Source organism: Chiroxiphia lanceolata, chromosome 16 (genome assembly GCF_009829145.1).
Source record: "Chiroxiphia lanceolata isolate bChiLan1 chromosome 16, bChiLan1.pri, whole genome shotgun sequence".
Lineage (NCBI taxonomy): Eukaryota > Metazoa > Chordata > Aves > Passeriformes > Pipridae > Chiroxiphia > Chiroxiphia lanceolata.
Window position 1 is genome coordinate 2,649,945 of NC_045652.1, and position 19,820 is coordinate 2,669,764.

At 56.0% G+C, this 19,820-nt stretch overlaps 2 protein-coding genes across 2 annotated transcripts; one reads left to right on the forward strand and one right to left on the reverse strand.

Moving 5' to 3' along the window:
* Window positions 1-83: 83 nt before the first annotated feature.
* C16H7orf26 (chromosome 16 C7orf26 homolog) lies at window positions 84-8,417 on the reverse strand. The gene is made up of 6 exons (XM_032703623.1): window positions 8,155-8,417; window positions 6,816-7,037; window positions 5,336-5,501; window positions 3,085-3,612; window positions 1,361-1,400; window positions 84-823 (listed from the first exon to the last, which is right to left on the reverse strand). Exons 1-6 carry the CDS (start codon window positions 8,344-8,346, stop codon window positions 616-618), a joined length of 1,356 nt encoding a protein of 451 aa, XP_032559514.1. The 5' UTR covers window positions 8,347-8,417; the 3' UTR covers window positions 84-615.
* A 2,558-nt stretch (window positions 8,418-10,975) lies between these two features.
* Window positions 10,976-19,689, forward strand: LOC116795012. Its single transcript, XM_032704300.1, is given in 18 exon segments — window positions 10,976-11,013; window positions 11,560-11,707; window positions 12,306-12,400; window positions 12,560-12,643; window positions 12,784-12,899; window positions 13,687-13,799; window positions 14,077-14,231; window positions 14,307-14,403; window positions 14,666-14,710; window positions 16,260-16,327; window positions 16,440-16,587; window positions 16,930-17,018; window positions 18,025-18,108; window positions 18,225-18,369; window positions 18,401-18,511; window positions 18,746-18,900; window positions 19,029-19,125; window positions 19,639-19,689. Coding segments are annotated over 17 exon segments (1,800 nt in total). The 5' UTR covers window positions 10,976-11,013; window position 11,560.
* Window positions 19,690-19,820: the final 131 nt, after the last annotated feature.

A 19,820-nucleotide genomic window follows, 5' to 3' on the forward strand; every position in this document is an offset into this window, starting at 1 on the left:
TCTAACCAACTGAAAGATAAAAAAAATCTTAATTGTTTTAATTCTCATTCTTCTAATTGTTTGACAGAGAAATGGCAGATTTGTTTCAATGCTTCTTAAATTGGTTCCTTTAATAGGAAGTGCTGCTTTAACTCTACCCTTGTGCTTCCCAAACAAACGTCTGTGTTCCAAAAATATACAGTGTACACATCCTCTGTAGCTATAGATACAAACATTTACAAAGAAACAAGCAGGCTGGGGTGGAATAGCTTGGAAAAACCCAAAAATCACACAGGGCCTTTTCTCCTGGCCCCCCCAGAGCCAGAGCAGCTGGGCTCAGTGTGCCGTGAACACATCCAGGTGAAAAATGCACGACTGAGGAATATCAGACCCTTGGAGCAAAAGGATTTCCACACACAGCAGAGGTTTGGAGTTTCTGTTGCATATTCCCACCCCCTGTTTTGTCCCTTAGTATCTGCATCCCACGTCCAAACCTTCCACGCCTGCTGCCAAAGGGCCGATCCCTCACGCTCGGCTTCACTCCAGAGAGGAAAATGTGGTTCCCAGGACAGTTTGGTTTTATCTCCGAGGCTTCCCCAGGCTCCAGGGGAGCTGGGACACCGTGCAGCCTCGGTCCTAGCGGATGGGCCGGTATGGGAATGTCATTCCTGGAATGAAGGTCTGCACGGGGTGTGCCGGGAGCGCGGGGTGCGCCGGGAGCGCGGGGTGAGCGGCGTGCGCGGGGTATCCCAGCGGAGGGGTGTGGATGTGGGGGTAAAATCCTGGTGGCAGGGCCCCGTGGGTGGGCTGCTGCACTGGACCCGAGATCACCAGCTGGAGCAGGCTGTGGAGAGAAATCCAGACAGGAGGGAGGATTGTTAGAGCAGCTTCTGTGGTGAATCCAAGGGCGACTCGCACCCGACGCACAGCACAGCTGAGGGGCGAGGACAGGGACTCGATTATGCTCTTTGCAGCTTCCAGAAGACTCTTTTTTTTTTTCCCTTTTCCCCTCTCTTTTTTTTAAACTCAAGTCACTCTTTGCAAAGAGGCAAGAAGCAATTAAGCTTAGGGTCAGGTAATACAGGCAGGGAGCTGGGGATGGGACAACTGAGGGGCAGGTTCCCGGCTGGAATTTCATTTCCCTTTCTGTGTATTTGTTTTAACACAGGCTGGGCAAGAGCAGATATAAGGTGGGAGCCACTGAAATCCCCTTCAGTCAGGAGTCCAGGGAAGAAGTAATCAGCATTATGTCACCTTTAGCCCTATGTGAGCAAAGGCCAGATTCCAGGAAGACAAATTTTTAGAGGAGATTTTGTCTCAACAGCCCTCAATGTCCTGGAACAAGCATCAAAAACAACACAGCTGCAGAAAGGCCTCTTACTTGTTATGTGGTAGCCTGGAGCACACAGTCCTCAAGTCATCTGAAAGAGGACAGAACACATAAGGATAAAGCAGAAATTAGAGTGATTTTCCTCTTCACTGTCCTTTCTAGGAAGGTCAGACTACTGAATAATCAGTAATTTTACTGAGTAATTACTGAATAATCAGCAATCTGTCATCATCACCAGTCATCAACACATCCAGAATCCCATTCTCAGGCCCCAAAACCTCCACAGGGGAGAATATGTTCTCCATCTCACAGCTTTCCACACCAGCCACTTTACTGTATGTTTGACATTTAAGGCAGACCAAGCCTTAGGATGGACTTTGCAATGCCAATATACCAACAAGGAGTAACTGAGACACAGGAAACACAAGGCATGACTCTGCCCACTGAATATAGCATTTATGAGGAGAAAGGCATCAGGTCAAAGCAAGGCAAAGATTACCCAATGCCTGTTCTGTCTTGGTTTGGTGTTTTTGAAACACTGACAGTGTAAAGAAAGGGTTGGGTTGGTTGTTTTTTTTTGCTGAGATCTATCAACTAGAAATTGCAGCTTTTTTACCATCTCCAAACTTCTGCTAAAGCAGAATAACTAGAACCAAGGAATTTAACAAGATACCCTGTTGATAGAGTGCTTTCAGGAATAGCTGGAGAACAAACCTGCCTTTGTAGATAAAACCACTCCCAAAATACTGAGATATCTGATATTTCAGCAGCACCTTACACTGAACTACCTTCAGTGCAAGTGCTCAGAATGTTCCAGGTGAACAACTAAGAACCAACACAGCTGAAATAAGCCATCAGCTCAAAAAACTCCAATTTCTGCTTGTTCTCATTACATTTGGAGCTACTTTATAAAAGATTAGGAAGAAGAACACTGAAATTTGACCAGCAGCACTGGTTCAGCCAGGGCTAAAGCCTCAGGCACCTGCTTAGGCAGAGGCCACTCTCAGCAGTTGGGGTCTGCACCAACTGTCCCAGTGGTTGGGGAGCCTTAAGCCTTCTGGTCACCCCCAAAATTCTCTGTTTTCACTAGAATATAACAAGAAAACAGCCTTTCTGGCTGACCCTGTGCTATGTTGAGGCACTTCCCTTTTTCATCTCTGCAGGTCTTCTGGAAAGAACTGGCTTTGGAGACAGGAAAGCCAGACAAAAAAACCCACATTAGCAGACTTTTTTTATCAAGTTTAACTGAAATTGCACACACTGAAATGGGGTCTCATTACAGGTGAGCTGAATGCCCAGAAGTTCCAGATGAAGTGTGTTTGTTTGCTTTACAAATTCTTTGTCTAGCACACCCACCCTGTGGGTTTATGTGCTTCATGGACTCTCCTCCATCAGGCAAACTCAGAGATGTCAAACTGAGCCACAACTAGACAGTGCTTTTTAAATAGCTACAAGCAATTCTGAGGGGAACAAATTTGTCCCTGTGCCAGACACCCAGGTTTAACCCCCTTGTGCACACTGCAGGGTTGAGGATCAGTTCAAAGCAATGCATGTCACCTACATCACTACATCAGTGATCTCTCTTATTCTCCATCCAGCTGTTTTCCCTGAACTATTTCCTGCACTATCGCTTTCCAAGAGGGGCAAACTACTAATCCTGCTGTGAGCACGTTGATCTTCACTCCCCTCACTCCAAAACTCCCTCTTACAACTTCTGCACAGTGGAGGAAAAGAATCCTGTGCTGGGGTCTGTGCCAGCCCCACCACCAACTCACCTCTAGTGCACAGGAGTGCTCCCGATGCCATGGCCACTTGCAAAGCCTGGGCCAGCCTGTCCAGAGCCAGTTCAATCTCTTTGGATGCATTGAGAGGATTGAGTTCATCAGACAGTCTGTTGATTTCCTCAACCAGAGGAACCACGTGGTCAAAGGGCACCAGCCCCAGGCGCCCGTAAAGGTTCTTCTCCGTCAAGTGCCCCTGAAGCATCATAAGAACCTGCAGGACACTCAGGTGCAGCTTTGAGTACAGCTGGTGGCAATCTTTGTCTTCTCCTGAAGCTGAGTCCTTGGCAATTTTGCTGGGAGCGTGTCCATTGGAGAGAGAGGCTTTCTTCTTCCTCTTGTAGGCCAGGGGGGCCTTCACGCACCAGCGGATCAGTCCGGTCAGCGGGGTGAGCTCCAAAAACCCTATGGGCAGGTTGGCTGCAATGGGAGTGTTCAGGAAGGTGATGAGGATCAAACGGGGGTCCTCAAAGATCCAGGAAACGATCAGCTCCAGCAGGTCTGAAGGAGGGATGAGGTCATCTGCAGAGAGGAAAGTTGGTGTTGGGTAAGCTGAGCCTTGCGCTGAAGCACGGGACTTTAATTTAGTCTTTAATTAGTCTCTCACACACACCCTTCCTGCACTGTCACAATGATGATTTCAGAGCCTTCCCAATTCTGCTCCTTTTCTCAAGACACAGAGAAGATACAACCATGTTCCTGCCAACTTCACCTTCTCCACCTATTCCAAAGACACCACCAAATGCCAACATTCATCCTCTCTCCCAGCAAAGCTTCTTTTGTCGTTTTCTTCTCTCCCACCCATCACCTGCTCATTTCTTCCCTAAATTCAGTCTCCCTTTATCCCTTGCCACAGGAAGTACAAGGGGCAAGGGAAATAGGAAAAACTTGTTGGGTGAAGAGAAGGAAGTGCCAATCATTCAACTCATTTCCTTTAAGACTTACCTAAACAAACGTGTTTAGGTAAAACACAACTTAATAACATGATCACATGACATGTACAGGATTATAAGATTATGTAAAGCTTCAAGTAAGAAGTGAAAGGTGCTCATGAACTTGACTACAGACAAGAGAAACCCTGACTTGCCAGTAACCATCCTGTCACAGGCTGCTGGATTTGAAGAGCAAGCTCCCTTTTCTCGTGTGACCAAAAACATCTCAAATAAATGAAGGAATTAAAAAATTACTTCCTATAACTCACGTTATGTCCTTTCTGACATGTCTTTTAATTACCTAGATGAACTTTCAAGTGGTTGCACAAAACAGATATAAAAATACTGAGATATAAAATATACTTTGAGCTCTACCAAATACTTTTTTAAAAAACCACCATGAAGTCTAAGCCTCTCCCTCACCCTCAGTAATGCCAAACTGTTTATCTGGAGGAGACCATGCAAAACTTTTCCTTTATTGATAACAAACAGCATTTGCTTTTCTGGATTATAGGTGATGTTGGTATTTAGTGTATGGTTGTTCCCTGGTCTACCATGAGCTCTCTGTTACTGAGTAAAGCTAAATCAAACTTATTTTAGACAACCTCGTGTCTGATCAACAACAACCTCAGACAGGTTGTATCACTGGCAGTCACACAGTTAAAGAGTGCACTGGAGATATGCTGTTGATTATGTATTTCTTGTCACTGCTCCACAGAAATCCTGCTCTGCCTTGCAAACATTCAGAATTTGTGTTTCTCCCCTTTTTGGAAGGAATCAGGCTGACAGGCAGCCCTGAGTCTATCTCAGGTCCGACTGCCCAGCCCAGACAGATCAGCTTTCACTCCCAGAGCTGCTCAGTCAATAAAGTCCCTGTGTCCTTTGCCCTTTCTGGGGGACAGTGCCCTTTGTGTCAGGTGTTACCTGGCTGCTTCTCCAGCAAACACCTTCCCTTTTACCCAGAGAAGCTGTGGTTGCCCCATCCCTGGAAGTGTCCAAGGCCAGGTTGGACGGGGCTTGGAGCAACCTGGGCTAGTGGAAGGTGTCCCTGCCCATGGCAGGGGGTGGAATGAGATGAGATTTAAGATCCCTTCCAACTCAAACTGTTCTTGGATTCTATGACTCAGCCATGGAGTGGTTATTTTTATTCTTACCCCAGTGCCAGATGAGGCAACAGCCACACCCCTGAGCTGCTTCTGGCAATAATTATTGGTAACACCTCTTTAGCATCCGAGCAGTTAATTCTCTTGCAACAGTTAATTTGTGTTATGTCGCACCTCTTACTTGGAAAGACACAGCTGGGAAACACTTACCTGAAGAGAGGTCGTAGAGAGCTGTGACAGATGTGATGAACTGGCAGCAGAAGCGAGGGCTGGCACTGAAGATCTGCTTCAGGGTCTGGATGGAGCCTGGCACCAAGTTGCAGTAGTCGTCAACCAGTGCCCGGGCCAACCTCACACAGAACACAGCAGGGGTTCTCTGAGGGGGTGGCACATGAGGAAAGCAGATTAAACCCTGTCACAGGGCTGCTCCAACATCTGTGTCCCCACTTTCCCAAAAGAGCAGTGTGCTTTCTCTCTCTCAGGATATCAAACATCCACTCGGCCAGAAGTAAAATCACTATATCTCAATATAAAAATAAGCAGTGATAATTCATGCTTAAAGTATCTGTGGCTTAAAATTAAAACCTTTCGAATCAATATTGTGACTTGGAGATTTTTTCTTTTTTTACTACTTAAGCAACATTTCTTCCCTGTGAGGGTGGTGAGGCCCTGGCACAGGTTGCCCAGAGAAGCTGTGGCTGCCCCAGCCCTGGAAGTGTCCAAGGCCAGGTTGGACGGGGCTTGGAGCAACCTGGGCTAGTGGAAGATGTCCCTGCCTGTGGCAGGGGGTGGACTGGATGAGCTTTAGGGTCCCTTCCAGCCCAAACTATTCTGTGACTCCACAATTCTAACACAGTTCTGGAGTTCAATTGGTTCAACTAGTTCAGTGACCTCCCAGTCACACATGATATTTTTAATGTGGAAAAAATTCTGTGCAATCCTCAGGCCTTTTAAAAGCTGCAATCTGCAAAAAAATACACCTTCTCCTGCTATCCAGGTTACATCCCATCCTGTCCCAAGGCTCACCAGGTGGGAAAAGTGACCCCAAGGAAAAATTGCTGGTCCTGCTTCTCCCACCTTTCCCTCCCAGCACATTCTTTCTGCTCTTCCCCTTCCATCAAAACCAGGTGACTTCTGCACATCCCATCAAAGCAGCAGGAACAAAGGTGCACTATCCAAGGTTTACAGTGGGAAATCTCAACAGGAAAAGGGGGAGACAGAGGAGATCCCTGACATACCACAATCATGGAAGACAGACACAGGTATTTTGTGCCCAAGTCTCAAGAGAGATGCCTCTTCCATGCACAGACCTGCACATCAGGCAGGGTTTCTTTCCCAAACTCCTTGGCTTCTTCAAGCAAGGTGACCATGAACTGCCAAGGTTTGTTCCCTGTGTTGGTCAAACCCTCACTGAGCCCTTTCAACATGCACGGGGTTGGGGGGAATTAATAAAACTTTCACTGACAGTAAAAAAATAAACACCCACTTGTTTTTCTTCTATGAATGAATTGGCAAAAGCTCTTCCTGATGCTGGAGCATAGGAATGAACATGAGCACAGACAGGGGGGCAGCTGTTTTGTCATCTGAAACCAGCACAGAGGAGCAGCTGACTGTGCCCAGTCACTGTATCCATCCTGGAACACTCCCTCACCCCCTCCCTGAGCCATCCCTGCCTGCACAGGAGCTGTACCTGCAGCCAGAAGGCAGCACACTCCAGCACAGGAACCCTGCACACAGCCACTGCCATGGACACCAGCTTCCCCAGCAGGGCCATCCTGCTGTCATCTGCCTTGTTCCCTTGGGGGCTGAACAGAGATGAAAAGATGATCTGCCGGACTGAGTCCTTGGTCTGCTCTTGGAAATAATTGCACATGATCTCAAGGAGCTGGAGTTCCTGAAGGGAGTTCAGTCTCTGAAAGAAAACAAAAGCAAAGCTGCAAAATACACTGGGGGTCTTGAAAAAGCAAGAAACAAGTGGAAAAGACAGGGGCAGTAAAGGCTGGGAGCCTCCCTCAGGTGTGAGGGACCCAGTCTTCAAGCACAGCACACACATTCAGGCTTTCTGAGCCACCACTGCATTTACCTGGTGACACTGAAAAGCTTTAGGTTGTATTTGAACAACTGGATACACAAGACTGGTGCCTGCTGCACCTGCAAGTGCTGCCCATGGACTGGGAGATGAGACTGACGTTGCTGGGGTGAAAAATATTCCCTCCCTCTGCAAATAACAGCTCTGAGGACGCTGCTGGGCAGCTGGCAGGGACACAGCTGGGCCCAGGAGCCCACTAGGCCCCAGGTCCATGCACCCCAACACTCACCAGCAGCTATGGTTTCTCACTGCTCATCTCTGAGACCCCCATCCCAGCTCCATCCCACACCCATCCAAAAAGTCTGGTAGGGCCCAGCTGCAGCACTGGGGGGCTGTGGGTGTCCCCAGGCCCTGAAAGCCCACCACATCTCCTGAGAGCCTTGAATCCTGGCCAGCCCATGGGGGTCTTGTCAGCCAGCCCCCTCCCTGCCAAAAACCCCTCAGTCACCGGCACCCCAGGGAGCCTGTGCTGTCCTTTTGGGGCCTGTCTTCAGCAGCAGCTCCTCAGGGACTCTATCCCTTTCTTCCAAAGCCTTAGTCTCCAGCAACAGCCCCCCAGGGACCTAATCCTGCCCTTCCAAGGCTTTGGTCTCCAGCAGCAGTTCCTCAGGGACCTCATCCTGCTCTTCCAAGCCCTCGATCTTCAGCAGCAGCTCTTCAGGGACCCCATCCTGCCCTTCCAAGCCCCTGGTTTCCAGCAACAGCCCCTCGGGGACCTCATCCTGCCCTTCCAAGGCTTTGGCCTCCAGCAGCAGCTCTTCAGGGCTCCCACCTTGCCCTTCCAATCCCTCGGTCTCCAGCAGCAGCCCCCGCCCCTGGGACCCTCATGGTGCAGCGGCAGCCCCAGGGAACCCTGTCCAGGGGGCCTCCCCTCCACACCCACTGCCCGGGGCTGTGTCCGCCCTCAGCCCCGGGGTGTGCCGGGGTGCCCGTGTCGCACCTTGGGCGGCGCCCCGCGCTCCTTGGGGACCTGGAAGAGGAACTCCTCGAGCAGCTCGGTGGGGCCCTTGTCCACGAGCGGCAGCGGCGCGTTCTGCAGCTGGCTGCTGAAGTAGATGTCCAGGTGGTACAGCACCTCCTTGGCGGCGCTCAGCGCGTCCCGCCGCAGCAGCGAGTGCCGGATGTCGCTCATGGCCCCGCTCCCGGTCCCGTTCCCGCTCCCGGTCCCGTTCCCGGCCCGGCCCCGGCGCGGCCTCCCCTCGGCGGCGCGGACGGGCGGGCGGGCGCTACGGCGGCCCGCAAAGGACAAAAGGGCCACGCGCGGGCGCCGCCGGCAGCGCCCCCTGGCGGGACGGGGGGGGGCTGGGGCTGGGGGGGGGCTCGGCCGCGACAGACCCGGCCCTTGGGGGGGTCTCGGCTCGGGGTCTGAGCCGGGGAGGCTCGACCTGGGAGAGCCTGGGCCTGGAAGGATCTTGGCTCTCGAGGGATCTTGGCCCGGGGGCCTGGTCTTGGGGCTGAACCATGGAATCTCGACCTGGGGGGACCTGGGGGGGGGAATATCGGCCCGAGGGGCTGCTTCTTGGGCTGACTTAGGAATTCTCTTAAACTGGGAGGGAACTAGCCCTGGGGACATCTTAGCCCTGGAGAGATGAGCCCTGGGGCTGAGCCAGGGGGGATATTGGCCCCGGGGGGGGGCTGGGCCTGGGGCCGAGCCAGGAGGTCTCAACCTGGACCTGGGGGGATATTGTCCCTGGGGGATATTTGCCCTCGGGGCTGGGCCTGGGGCTGACTCGGGAGGTGTCTTAAATTGGGAGAGAAATGGCCCTGGGGGCATTTTGGCCCTGAGGGATGAGCCAGGGGGGATATTGGCTTCAGCAGGGGGCCTGGAGCTGGGACTCATTCAGAGAGTCTTGACTTGGGAGGGAACTGAACCTGGAGGGATCTTGGCTCTGGAAGGGTCTTGGTCCTGAGGGGCTCACCCAAGGGATCTTAATTTCGGGGGGGTAGGACCTGGGGGTGTGTTGTCCCTGGAGTGCTGGGCCTGACTGACAGGGTCTTGACTCAGGATGGAACTGGCCCTGGGAAAGGTCTTGGCCCTGGAGAGATCTTGGGGCTGAGCCAGGGGGGCTTGACCTGGGGGGGAGCCTAGACCTGGGGAGATCTTGGACCTGGAGGGCTGGGCCTGGGGCTGACTCAGGGGATGTTGATGCAGGAGGGAACTGGCCCTGGGGGGATCTTGGCCCAGGGGGTTCTTGGTCCTGGGTCTGGTTCTTGAGAGGGTCTTGACCTGAAGAGGGACTGGCCATGGAGGGTCTTGGCTGGGGGAGCCTGACCCTGGGCCCAAACTGGAGAGCCTGTTGGGGGGGTCTAGGCCGAGCCCTAATCCCTCTATGGGAAGCCTCCCTTCTCTGGGGTGTGCCTGGCTCCAGGGGAGGGGGCTGGCAGGGGCCCCCCCAGCCCCTCAGGATCACTGCACACTTCTAGGGGGCTGGCATGGCCCTCCTGGGAAACCCAACATCTGCCTTTGGAGGCTGGGAGCACCGGGAACACCGGGAACACCAGGACATTGGCCAAGGCCACTGGGGCAGGGCTGGGGCAAGTAGGGAGAGTGTGTGTGGGGGGGTGGGCTGCCACCCCTTGGCACCTCACAGCCCTCCCAGGGATGGGGCTGAGCTGTGTGACCGCCTGGGGAGGCTCTGGGGACAGGCACCATGCCAGGGATGTGGTGCTTTTTGGCAGTTCCAGCTTGGCTTCCCACCCAGAGACCAGGGTGGCAGCACCACCCTGGGATGCACTGGGTGCCCTCAGCCCCTGGCACTGGGTTCCTGCTAGCCCTGGAACACCCACCTTGTTGGAAATGTAGGGGTGGAAATGTGCTGGGTGGGAACAATTCATGTTTGTGAAATAAACATTTTTTAAGAGAAATTGTGTCTGTTGGTGAGTGAGAGCTGCCCACGCCCCACATCGGGGAGCTGCCACTCTCCAGGAGTGGTCTCTGGGATCTCTTGACATTTTAATCCACTCCAGCACGTTCTCAGCCTTACCTGTGACAGGAGGTATTGGCAGTGGCTGAAAGGACTCTTTTTGCACTGAGCAGACCTTTATTTCCGTGAAAAATACCATATGGAGCCTGCGGCCTCACATGTTCCTTGGCCGGGCAACCACTTGGCAAGGTGAGCACGTCCCTCCCCATAAATGCAGGTGCAGATCCTTCCCCTTCCAGAGTCCTTGGATAACATCAAAGGTATGTCCTGCTCCCCTCTCCTCCCTCACCACAGGAGCTCCCCAGTGCCACCTTCTCCAGCTCAGCCTGATTTTGCCGCGACGCTCTGCCGGGGCTGAGCCTGGGCACAGCTCAGGGTCCTTGTAGGTGTCTCTACCTGGGAGGTGCAGAGGCTGCTGTGCCCCCTGGGGAGTGGGGAGGATTTGTGGGGCTTTGGGCAATTTTTGGCATGACCAAATTGTGGCATTACTGAATCTCTGCGTTACCACGTGAATCTCTGTGTGACTGTGGTGTTGGAGGGAAGTGTTTGCAGCCACAGTAAGGGTGCAAGTGGGAAAGGCGAGGGTTTAGCTGGAGCAGCTTCCCCAGAAGGAAAAGCAAACCCTGAGGCAGCAAAACCTTCCTGGGGCTGGAATTTGTTGTGCCAAAAGCTGGTGTGTTTGCCTGTCCTCTCAGCCCGTCTTATCAGGTTCCTGCTTGGGGCACCTGGGCTTGGGCAGGGCTCAGATCCCACACACTGGCGAAATATTACCCTGGGGAGCGGAGTACCACGGGAAATACTTCCCAAAAGCCTTCCCCTGTGGATGGGAGCTGCTGTGCTGCCTTGGTGAGGGGTCCAGAGGGATGACAGCGTGGGTGAGGATGGGGCAGTGCTGGGAAATGGGGGGCAGGATACCTCCAGTGAGGATGTTCCAGGCGGGAAGGGAGATGGGGAGGAGTGTTGGGGGGATCCATCCCTTCCTCTGTCCTAGCACAGCTGCTGAAGGGTCTCTGGGGTCTCTGGCACAGATGCAGGGAGGGGTGGGAGAGGCACAAGCCAAGGGACCTTGGTGTCCTTGGCCACTGCCACCCACCCCAGACTGGGAGAGGTGTCCGGGCTGAGCGTGGTGAATGAGGAAGCGACTGCTCTGTGTCACCATGAAATGGCATTTACTTTTTTGCCAGTGAATTTTCCTCTCTGGCCTTGTGAGTGGTCTGGCCTGCCTCCAGGAGGGACAGGCAGGATGAGGCCCCACATGATGGATGTACACAATCCCTGGATCCTGGTGGTTCACTGGAAAACAGATGCCTCCCAGTGAAACCAGTATGGCCAGTGGGATTACTCTGGTCACCTCTACCACCTGTGCCAAAATCCTATCCCGGCCAGGAGGGCTGAGACCCGCCCTGTCCCTCTGCACACAGGATGGCAACCTCCCAGCTGGTGCTGTCCCTGCTGGCTGCAGCTCTCCTGCTGCACTTGGCCACTGCGCTGAAGGTCGGAGCCTTCAACATCAAGGCCTTTGGGGACACCAAGATGTCCAACCAGACCGTGGCAAACATCATCGTCTCTGTGAGTGCAGGGGAGAGGAGCAGGCCTGGATGCTCTCTCCTCTCTGGGATGCAGTGACCCTGGGACAGTGGGACACCAGCTTTCTGTAGGCATCCATCCATCCATCCATCCATCCATCCACACCTCCATCCATCTCTCCATCCAAACCTCCCCTCACTCACCCATCTGCTCATCCCTCATCACCATCTCCCACCTCAGGCCATCTCCACTCTTGCTGATGCCCAACCCAGGATGGGCAATGCTTGGTGCTGCCCAGGTTCCTCCCTTGGAGCAGCTGCTGGGATGATGGTAGCAGACAGATGGATCTATGTGATCCCAGGGTCCTTCCAAGGCAGAGAAGACCAGCAGAGAAGCCCCCTCCCTGGGACAGTGAGGGAGGTGGGGAGGGGTGTCAGGGGGAATCCATGCCTTGCTCTGATCCAGCACAGCTGCTGTAGGGTCTTTGGGGTCTCTGGTGCAGACCCAGGAAGGGGTGGGAAAGGCCCTGCTGGCCTCCCATTGCCAGTCTGGGAGCCTTTGCAGCCCAGCTGAGGCACCCGTGGGTGTCCCATGAGCAGCTCTTGGCCAGGGGAGAGTAGCTCTGAGCTTGTCCCCCCAGATCCTGTCGGAGTACGACATCATCCTGGTGCAGGAGGTCCGGGATGCCGACCTGAGCGCCGTGGACAAGCTCATGGACCAGCTCAACAGGTGACCGTGATGGCACAGTGTGGGGGTGACTGCAAATGGGATGCTGGGCTGGATCCCAGCTGGCATCTCACCATGACAAGGCACCTTGGCTCAGCTGGAGAGAGCCTGATGGGTGCTGGGGAGCACCAGGAGCCTCCTCTCACCCTCTCCACATCTCCCCCCCAGTGCTTCGGGGCAGCCCTACAGCTTTTTGGTCAGCATCCCCCTGGGTCGGACCAGCTACAAGGAGCAGTACCTCTTCATCTACAGGTAAGGGAGGTCACCAGGGTCCAGCGTCCCCTGTGTCACCTGCTGCCCTCCCCAGCAACCCCCAAAGGGCAATGGGTACCTTCAGGGGTCCTGTCTGTGCCAGGAGCTGTGCTGGGGGCTGCCCTGCTCTCCTCCCTCAGGTCAGACATGGTCTCCGTGCTGGGAAGTTACTACTACGACGATGGCTGTGAGTCCTGTGGGAACGACACCTTCAGCAGGGAGCCCTTCATTGTGAAGTTCTCCTCGCCCACCACACGTGAGCAGAGCTGCTGTTGGGGGATGCCAGACCTGGCACAGGGTCCCCTCCACAGAGGGCTAAGCCCAGAGCTATGCCTGCCAGCAGGGCTCCACAAGGGTCCTTTAGTGCAGTGGGACCATCTCCCACTCGTGGGTGCCCAGGAGTCCTAAGTACCTGCCCAGCATGGCTGGCACTGCCTGCTCTTTCCCGCCGTGTGCCATCTCCTGTCAATTCCCATCACATCCCGTTGTCTGTCATCTCCCACCATGTGTTCTTTTCAGTTGTGTACCATTTCACATCTCCAGCTGCTTCCCATCGTGTCCTGCATACCATTATTTGCTACCTCCCATCTTGTGCCATATTCTGCCATCTGCTTCCTCCTCTTGGGTTCCATCTCCTGTATGTACCACCTCCCATTGCCTGCCATCCCTCATCCCTGCCGTCTCCCATCATGTCCCATTTCCCACCTTGTTCCATCACCTACCCCATGCCATCACTTCCACCTCCTTAGAACCTCCTCAGGGCACATACACTCTCCCATCTCTACCGCCTCCATCTCCTTCCCAAAACCATGGTGGCTTGGAAAAGGTGACAGGAAACAAGCAGCAAACCCTGTGCAAAAGGATGCAGTTCCCCACAGGAAATTCCAGTCTGGAGGACACACACACCACCACAGACACCCTTTCCCTGCAGCAGCTTTTCCCAGCCGGTAGCTGGGGCTTGGCCTGGGGTGGTCCCTGGGGGTTCCTGCTCCCTTCTCAGTTGGTGCAGCTGAGGTGGGGGCTGACAATCACCTGTGTGGCAGAGGTTCAGGAGCTGGTGTTGGTGCCCCTGCATTCCGAGCCCAGCCATGCAGCAGAAGAGATCGACGCGCTCTACGACGTCTACACCGATGTCATCAACAAGTGGGGGACTAATGTAAGCAATGGCAGTGAGCTCAGCTCCTCTCTGAGGGCAGCTGAGTGGGCAAGTGGATGGACTTGTCCCATGGGAGGCCTCTTGTACCCATTAGAGCGGGTGCCACCCCAGCAATCTCCAGGCAGGGAGCTGCAGGGTGTCTCCGCTGCCTTCACAGGGGGCTTGTCCCCGTGCGCTATAGTGCCCCAGGGGGGTTTGCTGCCACCTCTTAAGAAATTAGGGAGCCCCTGCTGACTTGTAAGGTCCATGGGCAGGGACACAACACGCTGCCCTGCAGGACATGATCTTCCTGGGTGACTTCAACGCCGACTGTGCCTACGTGACCAGCTCACAGTGGCCGTCCATCCGCCTGCGCTCCCTGCGCGCCTGTGAGTGGCTCATCCCCGACAGCGCCGACACCACCGTGGCCGACACCGACTGTGCCTACGACCGGTGGGTGCCGTGGCGGGGGGCAGTGGCTGGCACGGGGGGCTGGCAGGCACTTACACCCTCATGCTGCCCCGGCAGCATCGTTGCCTGCGGCACCGCCCTGCGCCAAGACATCGATCCCGGCTCCGCCACCGTCAACAACTTCGAGCAGAAATTCCACCTCCAGCGCAAGGATGTGAGTGAGGGGCCAGGGCACATGGGCCCACCAGCACTGGGATCCACCCCACCATACCTCCTGGGAGTGTGGGTGGGCTCCTTGTTCCTCGAGGTGTGCCCCAGGGTGGCCCGACCCCAAGTCTTGCACTGAATCAACCCCCCAGACTGAGCAGTTTGGGATATGGTCTAAATTTGGGGGTTGGAGAGGAGTGTTGGGGTCTCAGCCAGCCATCCCAGTGTCTGGATGAGCTCAGGCCCTCTCTGCTCTCTCCCACACCCAGGCTTTGGCCGTCAGTGACCATTTCCCTGTGGAGGTGACCCTGAAAGCCCGCTGAGCCCGTCCCTGTGCCAGTGGCTACCAGGACATCCCGGCGTGCACCTGCAGCCTTCGTGGAAGCCCACATGCCACCAGTGCCAGCCAAGCTGCCCACTATCTCTGCAAGGAGCCACTCTTTTGGATCTTGTGGGATTGGGGTGCTCTCTGCTTCCATTAAAAATGAGCCTCTTCCAGCCTTTACAACTCTGGAGGGAAGGTCCCTTTAGTCTCCCCAGCAGCCCCTGGCGTCCAAGTCTCCCATCCCCTGCCAGGGAGGTTTCCAGGGCAGGGGGACCCTCCTGCCATGGAGACACCTGGACCCACGGGGTGGCAAGTACTACTTCCCTTTCTGCAGCAAAAGCAGGGACACCAGGAAGAGCCTGGGAGGCTCCAGGCTTTCCAGGGCACAGGATGCTCTTGCCATGCATCCTGACAGAGCCCGCCTGGCTGCGGGACAGCTGACAGGACACTGACGGTGAGAGTGGGGGGAAGTGGAGGATGTGAGTCAGTTCCCAGGGGGTTTGGTGCTTCCCGGGGGACTTTCGGGGTTTCGGTGCTGACACAGCACTGAGGGACACTGGACTCATCCCGAGACTGGGTGTGAGGATGCAAAACCTGGTGTCACATGTGAGAGCCCGGCAAGTCCCGGCATGGGCTGCCGCTGTCTCTCTGCCTGTCAGAGCCTCCTGATCCTTCATCACCCTGGGGGTGATGCTGTGGGCTGGCATGGGGAATGCCACTCCTCCTGGGTTGCTTTGGGTCACCGATGGGGCTGCTTTGGGTCACCAGTGGGGCTGTTGTGAGTGACTACCAGGGCTGCTGCAGGGGTGTGCAGCTGGGGCTGGCGGTGCTCACGTGGTGCTCACCTGCCTGACCCAAACACAGGCCATTTCCTCCTCTTCCCTCTAATTACACCGTCTGAATCACCCAATTAAGGTCAGTGCCCTTCACCTCCTGCCTGGCCACTGTGCCTACTCTGTGATCTAGGAGGCCACCCCTGTTGGCTGCAGCCCCCCTGAGTCCCACGTGCCCACCCATTCCCACTGGGATGCTCCAGCCCTGTCAAGCCTCCAGGGCTGCCCTTTGCTGTATCAGCACAGGGGAGGCTGTGCTGGCCCCACCCTGTCATCCTGTGGGATTTCTGGTTTCCCAATGTGGGAAGGAGCCCACAGTCATGCCAAAACCCCCACGGGGGTGTCCGACTCATCCTGCTTTGCCGGCAACTCCACTGGCAATAAAGCCGCCCATCCTGCTGCCGGGAGGGCAGAGGTGCTGCACACTTGGCAAGGTAAGGACAGATCCAGGCTCAGCACCTTCAGCTGTGAACCGGGAGGGACCGAGATCAGCTGCAACCAGCTGGGATGAGGAGCTGCTCCTTACCCTAACAGTGGAGGCTGTGGCAAAGTTTAAGGACATGGAACAGCCTGGGGTGCTGGCAGTGGTGGCTGGGGCTGGTGGCTGATGGAGAAATTCTGGCAAGGAGTGGAGCTGGGTGATCCTGGGAGCTGGAGGAGGTGGATTCACTGTGTTGGGATGGGATTTGTCTTCTCTGGGACCAGCGAGCTGTCAAACTGCCTGTGCCAGCTCCACAGGCTGCTCGAGGCAGTGCCCGTCATGACACGCTGTTGTACAGCAGGACCGAGGAAGGAGCTGCATGTCCTTTTATTTTTCTACCCCAAATCCAAAGGAGTTTTCCAAGTTCAGCTCCCATCTCCGTGACTCAGCATCCCTCCCTGCAGGATGGGGACTGTGACTCTGGCATTGTCCCTGCTGGCTGTGGCTCTCCTGTGCCCGGCCACTGCCACCCTGCGCGTCGGTGCCTTCAACATCCAGGCCTTCGGTGACACCAAGATGTCCAACAAGGAGGTGGCAGAGATCATCATCAACGTGAGTGCAGCCAGCACAACGTGGGGACAGGCTGGGCACTGGGACAGCCACAAACGTGGCTCCTGTGCCAAGGACATGTGGCTGAGGATGGGATGGCATCCCAGTGCTGGTGATGCCCTGAGTGGATGAAGGCTTGGTGGGGACCATGGTAGGGCATCGGACACAGCCACAAGTCCCTGTGAGCCCCCCATGGGGACATCTGCCCCGGGACAGAGGGACATGTGGGTCCCCACGGTGTATCCAGCACCATGCCAGGGTGCCTGGCTGGGAGGTGGGTGGGAGACTGGCCCTGAGCTGGCAGCAGGTTCCCTCCCAGCATCACTGTCCCCCTTGGCCTCGCAGATCCTGCGCCGCTACGACGTGGTGCTGGTGCAGGAGGTGCGCGACTCCGACCTCAGCGCCGTCACCGAGCTCATGGAGCAGCTCAACAGGTACGAGCGGGGCTGGGGCTGGGACAGCAGCATGAGCAGGGAAAGCCAAGCTGCCTGAGTAATAAAAGGCAAAAAAAAAAGGTCAGCCATTGGCAGAGAGGCTGTTTTTGGGAAGGGGAATAGGAGAAAAGTGCTGGGGCGCTGAGCAAAAAAAGCCGCTCTAAATGATCTGGTGGGGGGAATAGGGATACAAGTGGTACAAATCCCTTCTGAAAGCTGTAACGCCACCCGAGCATGCAGGATGGAAAGGAACTATAGCTCTGGCAAGCTCCATCTCCAAAATCCAACAGAACAGGGCAAAGGTGAGAGGGGGGATGAAGTGAGTGGGGACAGGCAGACCCTGCACCCCAAGACCCTGTGAGTGGCAAAAGGACCCTGGGACTGACCCAGTGGTGGATGATACTCTGAGGTGAGTGGCTCTGGCACCCCAGGAGGAAGAGGGGCTGCTGAGGTGGGCTAAAACTGGCCACAGCAGGGCAGCAGCCCCTCCACCGTCTGAGTGCTGACCCCATTTTGGGAAAGGGCACGGCTCAGGACTAGGAGGAAGCTGCTGCCACTGTGTTGAAAGCTGGGAGTGCTCCCGAGCAGCTCCGCCCAGCCCGTGTCCTCGCCCCTTCGGTGTCCCCTCCAGCACGGCCACAAAGCAGCCGGGGCAGGGAGGGTGACGCCGGGCGCTGCAGGGCCCCAGGCTGCTCACTGACCTAATTCAGCCCTGCTGCAAAGGGAGGTGAGGAGCGTCCCTGCAGAGAAAGGGGTGGTAGGAGCCACCCCGCGTCCTGCTGTGCTCAAGGAGCCACCCCAGGGTGGGACACGGGGTGTTCAGAGCCACCACACCCCATGTCGCTTCACGGCCAGAGCACAGTGACCCACAGGGACAGCAGAGCAGGACTGGTGGTGCCAACGCCACAGCTGCCCAGCTCCTGGACATGTCAGGGCTAACCCAGGATGGTACCAGCCATGTCACTGGTGGCAGCCACGTCACCATCCTGCCTCTGCATCTCCACAGTGCGTCCAAGTCCCCATATGACTACGAGATCAGTGGCCCCCTGGGACGGGAGAACTACAAGGAGATGTACCTCTTCATCTACAGGTAACAGGGCTGGGGGTGCTGCTGCCTGTGCCACAGCACCACAGGGCCACCAGCACCATGGAGGGGACACAGAGGCCGTGCTGAGCCCCAGGGTAACCATCCCTTTGCTCCCACAGGACAGATGTCGTGTCTGTGGTGAACACCTACCAGTACAAGGACCGCCAGGACGTCTTCAGCCGGGAGCCGTTCATCCTGAGGGTCTCAGCGCCCCGCACCAGTGAGCAGGGGAAAAGTGGCCCTGGGTGGTGGCATTGGGTGGCTGTGGGGCTGACGTTCCTCTCCCCTGGCAGAGGTAGAGGAGTTTGTGCTGGTGCCCCTGCACTCAGCCCCACACGATGCCGTCGCCGAGATCGACGCTCTCTACGACGTCTACCTGGACATCGTCAACAAGTGGGGGACTGACGTGAGTGTCACAGCACTGGGGGTGGCACCAGGGGTGGGCACTGAGACTGTTTGACCCCCATTGGGTTCCTGCTTCAAGGCAAGTGCAGCTGGTGCAGGGCTGGTGGGATGGAGACCTTGTTCCTGCCCTGTCACAAGGGATTCCCAGGCACCCAGGACTGACCCCCACCGGAGGGCTGGTGTCAGAGACAGCCTCATTCCCAGACCATGAGCCTCTCCATCTACCCTACTGCAGAACATCATGTTCCTGGGTGACTTTAATGCCGACTGTGCCTACGTCCAGCCCAGTGACTGGTCGTCCATCCGCCTGCGCACCAGCGACGTCTTCAAGTGGCTGATCCCCGACAGCACCGACACCACCGTGGGCAAGTCAGACTGTGCCTATGACAGGTGAGCACCACCCCCATGGCACTGCCACCCCCCTCCCTAGCACTCCAGGGACCCCCTGCCAGCCCTGCCCTACCAGTGGCTGAGTGCAGGGGCAGGAGTTGGACCCGCCATCCACATCTCCCTGGCAGGATCGTGGTGTGTGGGGCGAAGCTGAAGAGAAGCATCGTGTCAAATTCAGCTGCTACCTACAATTTCCAGCGTGCTTTCCAGCTGGACCAGGAGGAGGTGAGCCAGGACCACAAACCCAGGGATCTAACAGGCACCAAAGCCGAGCTGGCCCAGGCTGCAGGGCTGCCATCATCTGTTCAGGGGGCTCAGGGTGACAAGGAACCCAAGGGGGGGAAACAGGAAGGGGGGATCTGGGGTCACTGTCTCAGATTTGGGATTTGTCCCCATGGGGATGAGAAGAGATGCATGGGGTTTTTCATGGTCTTCCATGGGCAGGTGCAGGCAAGACTCCAGAGTAAGAGGCAATGCTGGCACAGAGCCCTCAAGTGAGACATGAGGGTCTCAGAGGGCAGGTGCCCTCCTGCCATTGCCCACCACAGGCCATGCTTGGGCCTCTCCATGAGAGGTGGCAAAACTCAAGCCCTGTGTGTCGAGTATCTCAGGGTTCAGAACATTGTGATCCCCTCCAGGAGGCAGAAGGTTCTGGCAGAGCCATGGACTGCCCTGCAGCTCCACTGGCACGGTGAGGGGTGAGGGACTCACATCTCCCCCCCTCTCGCCCTCCTCCAGGCCCTGGCAGTCAGTGACCACTACCCGGTCGAGGTGAAGCTCACGGCCTGAGCTCCTCCTGCAGCTGCAGACCACGATTCCAGCTCCAGCTCCCACCACCACCAACCCCTGTGAAGGCACCCCCTGCAGCCCTATCCACGAGCCCTGTGTGTGGGCTGTTCTGGATCCTGGTCTGGAGAAGG

Excerpts from the sequence above, each read along its gene's own strand:
- C16H7orf26 (XM_032703623.1), bottom strand. The coding sequence starts at position 8,346 with ATGAGCGACATCCGGCACTCGCTGCTGCGGCGGGACGCGCTGAGCGCC. Across the intron at positions 7,038-8,154 it reads AGCGCGGGGCGCCGCCCAAG|AGACTGAACTCCCTTCAGGA; the intron begins GTGCGACACGGG and ends GTTTTCTTTCAG. Across the intron at positions 5,502-6,815 it reads GTGCTGCCTTCTGGCTGCAG|AGAACCCCTGCTGTGTTCTG; the intron begins GTACAGCTCCTG and ends CCACCCCCTCAG.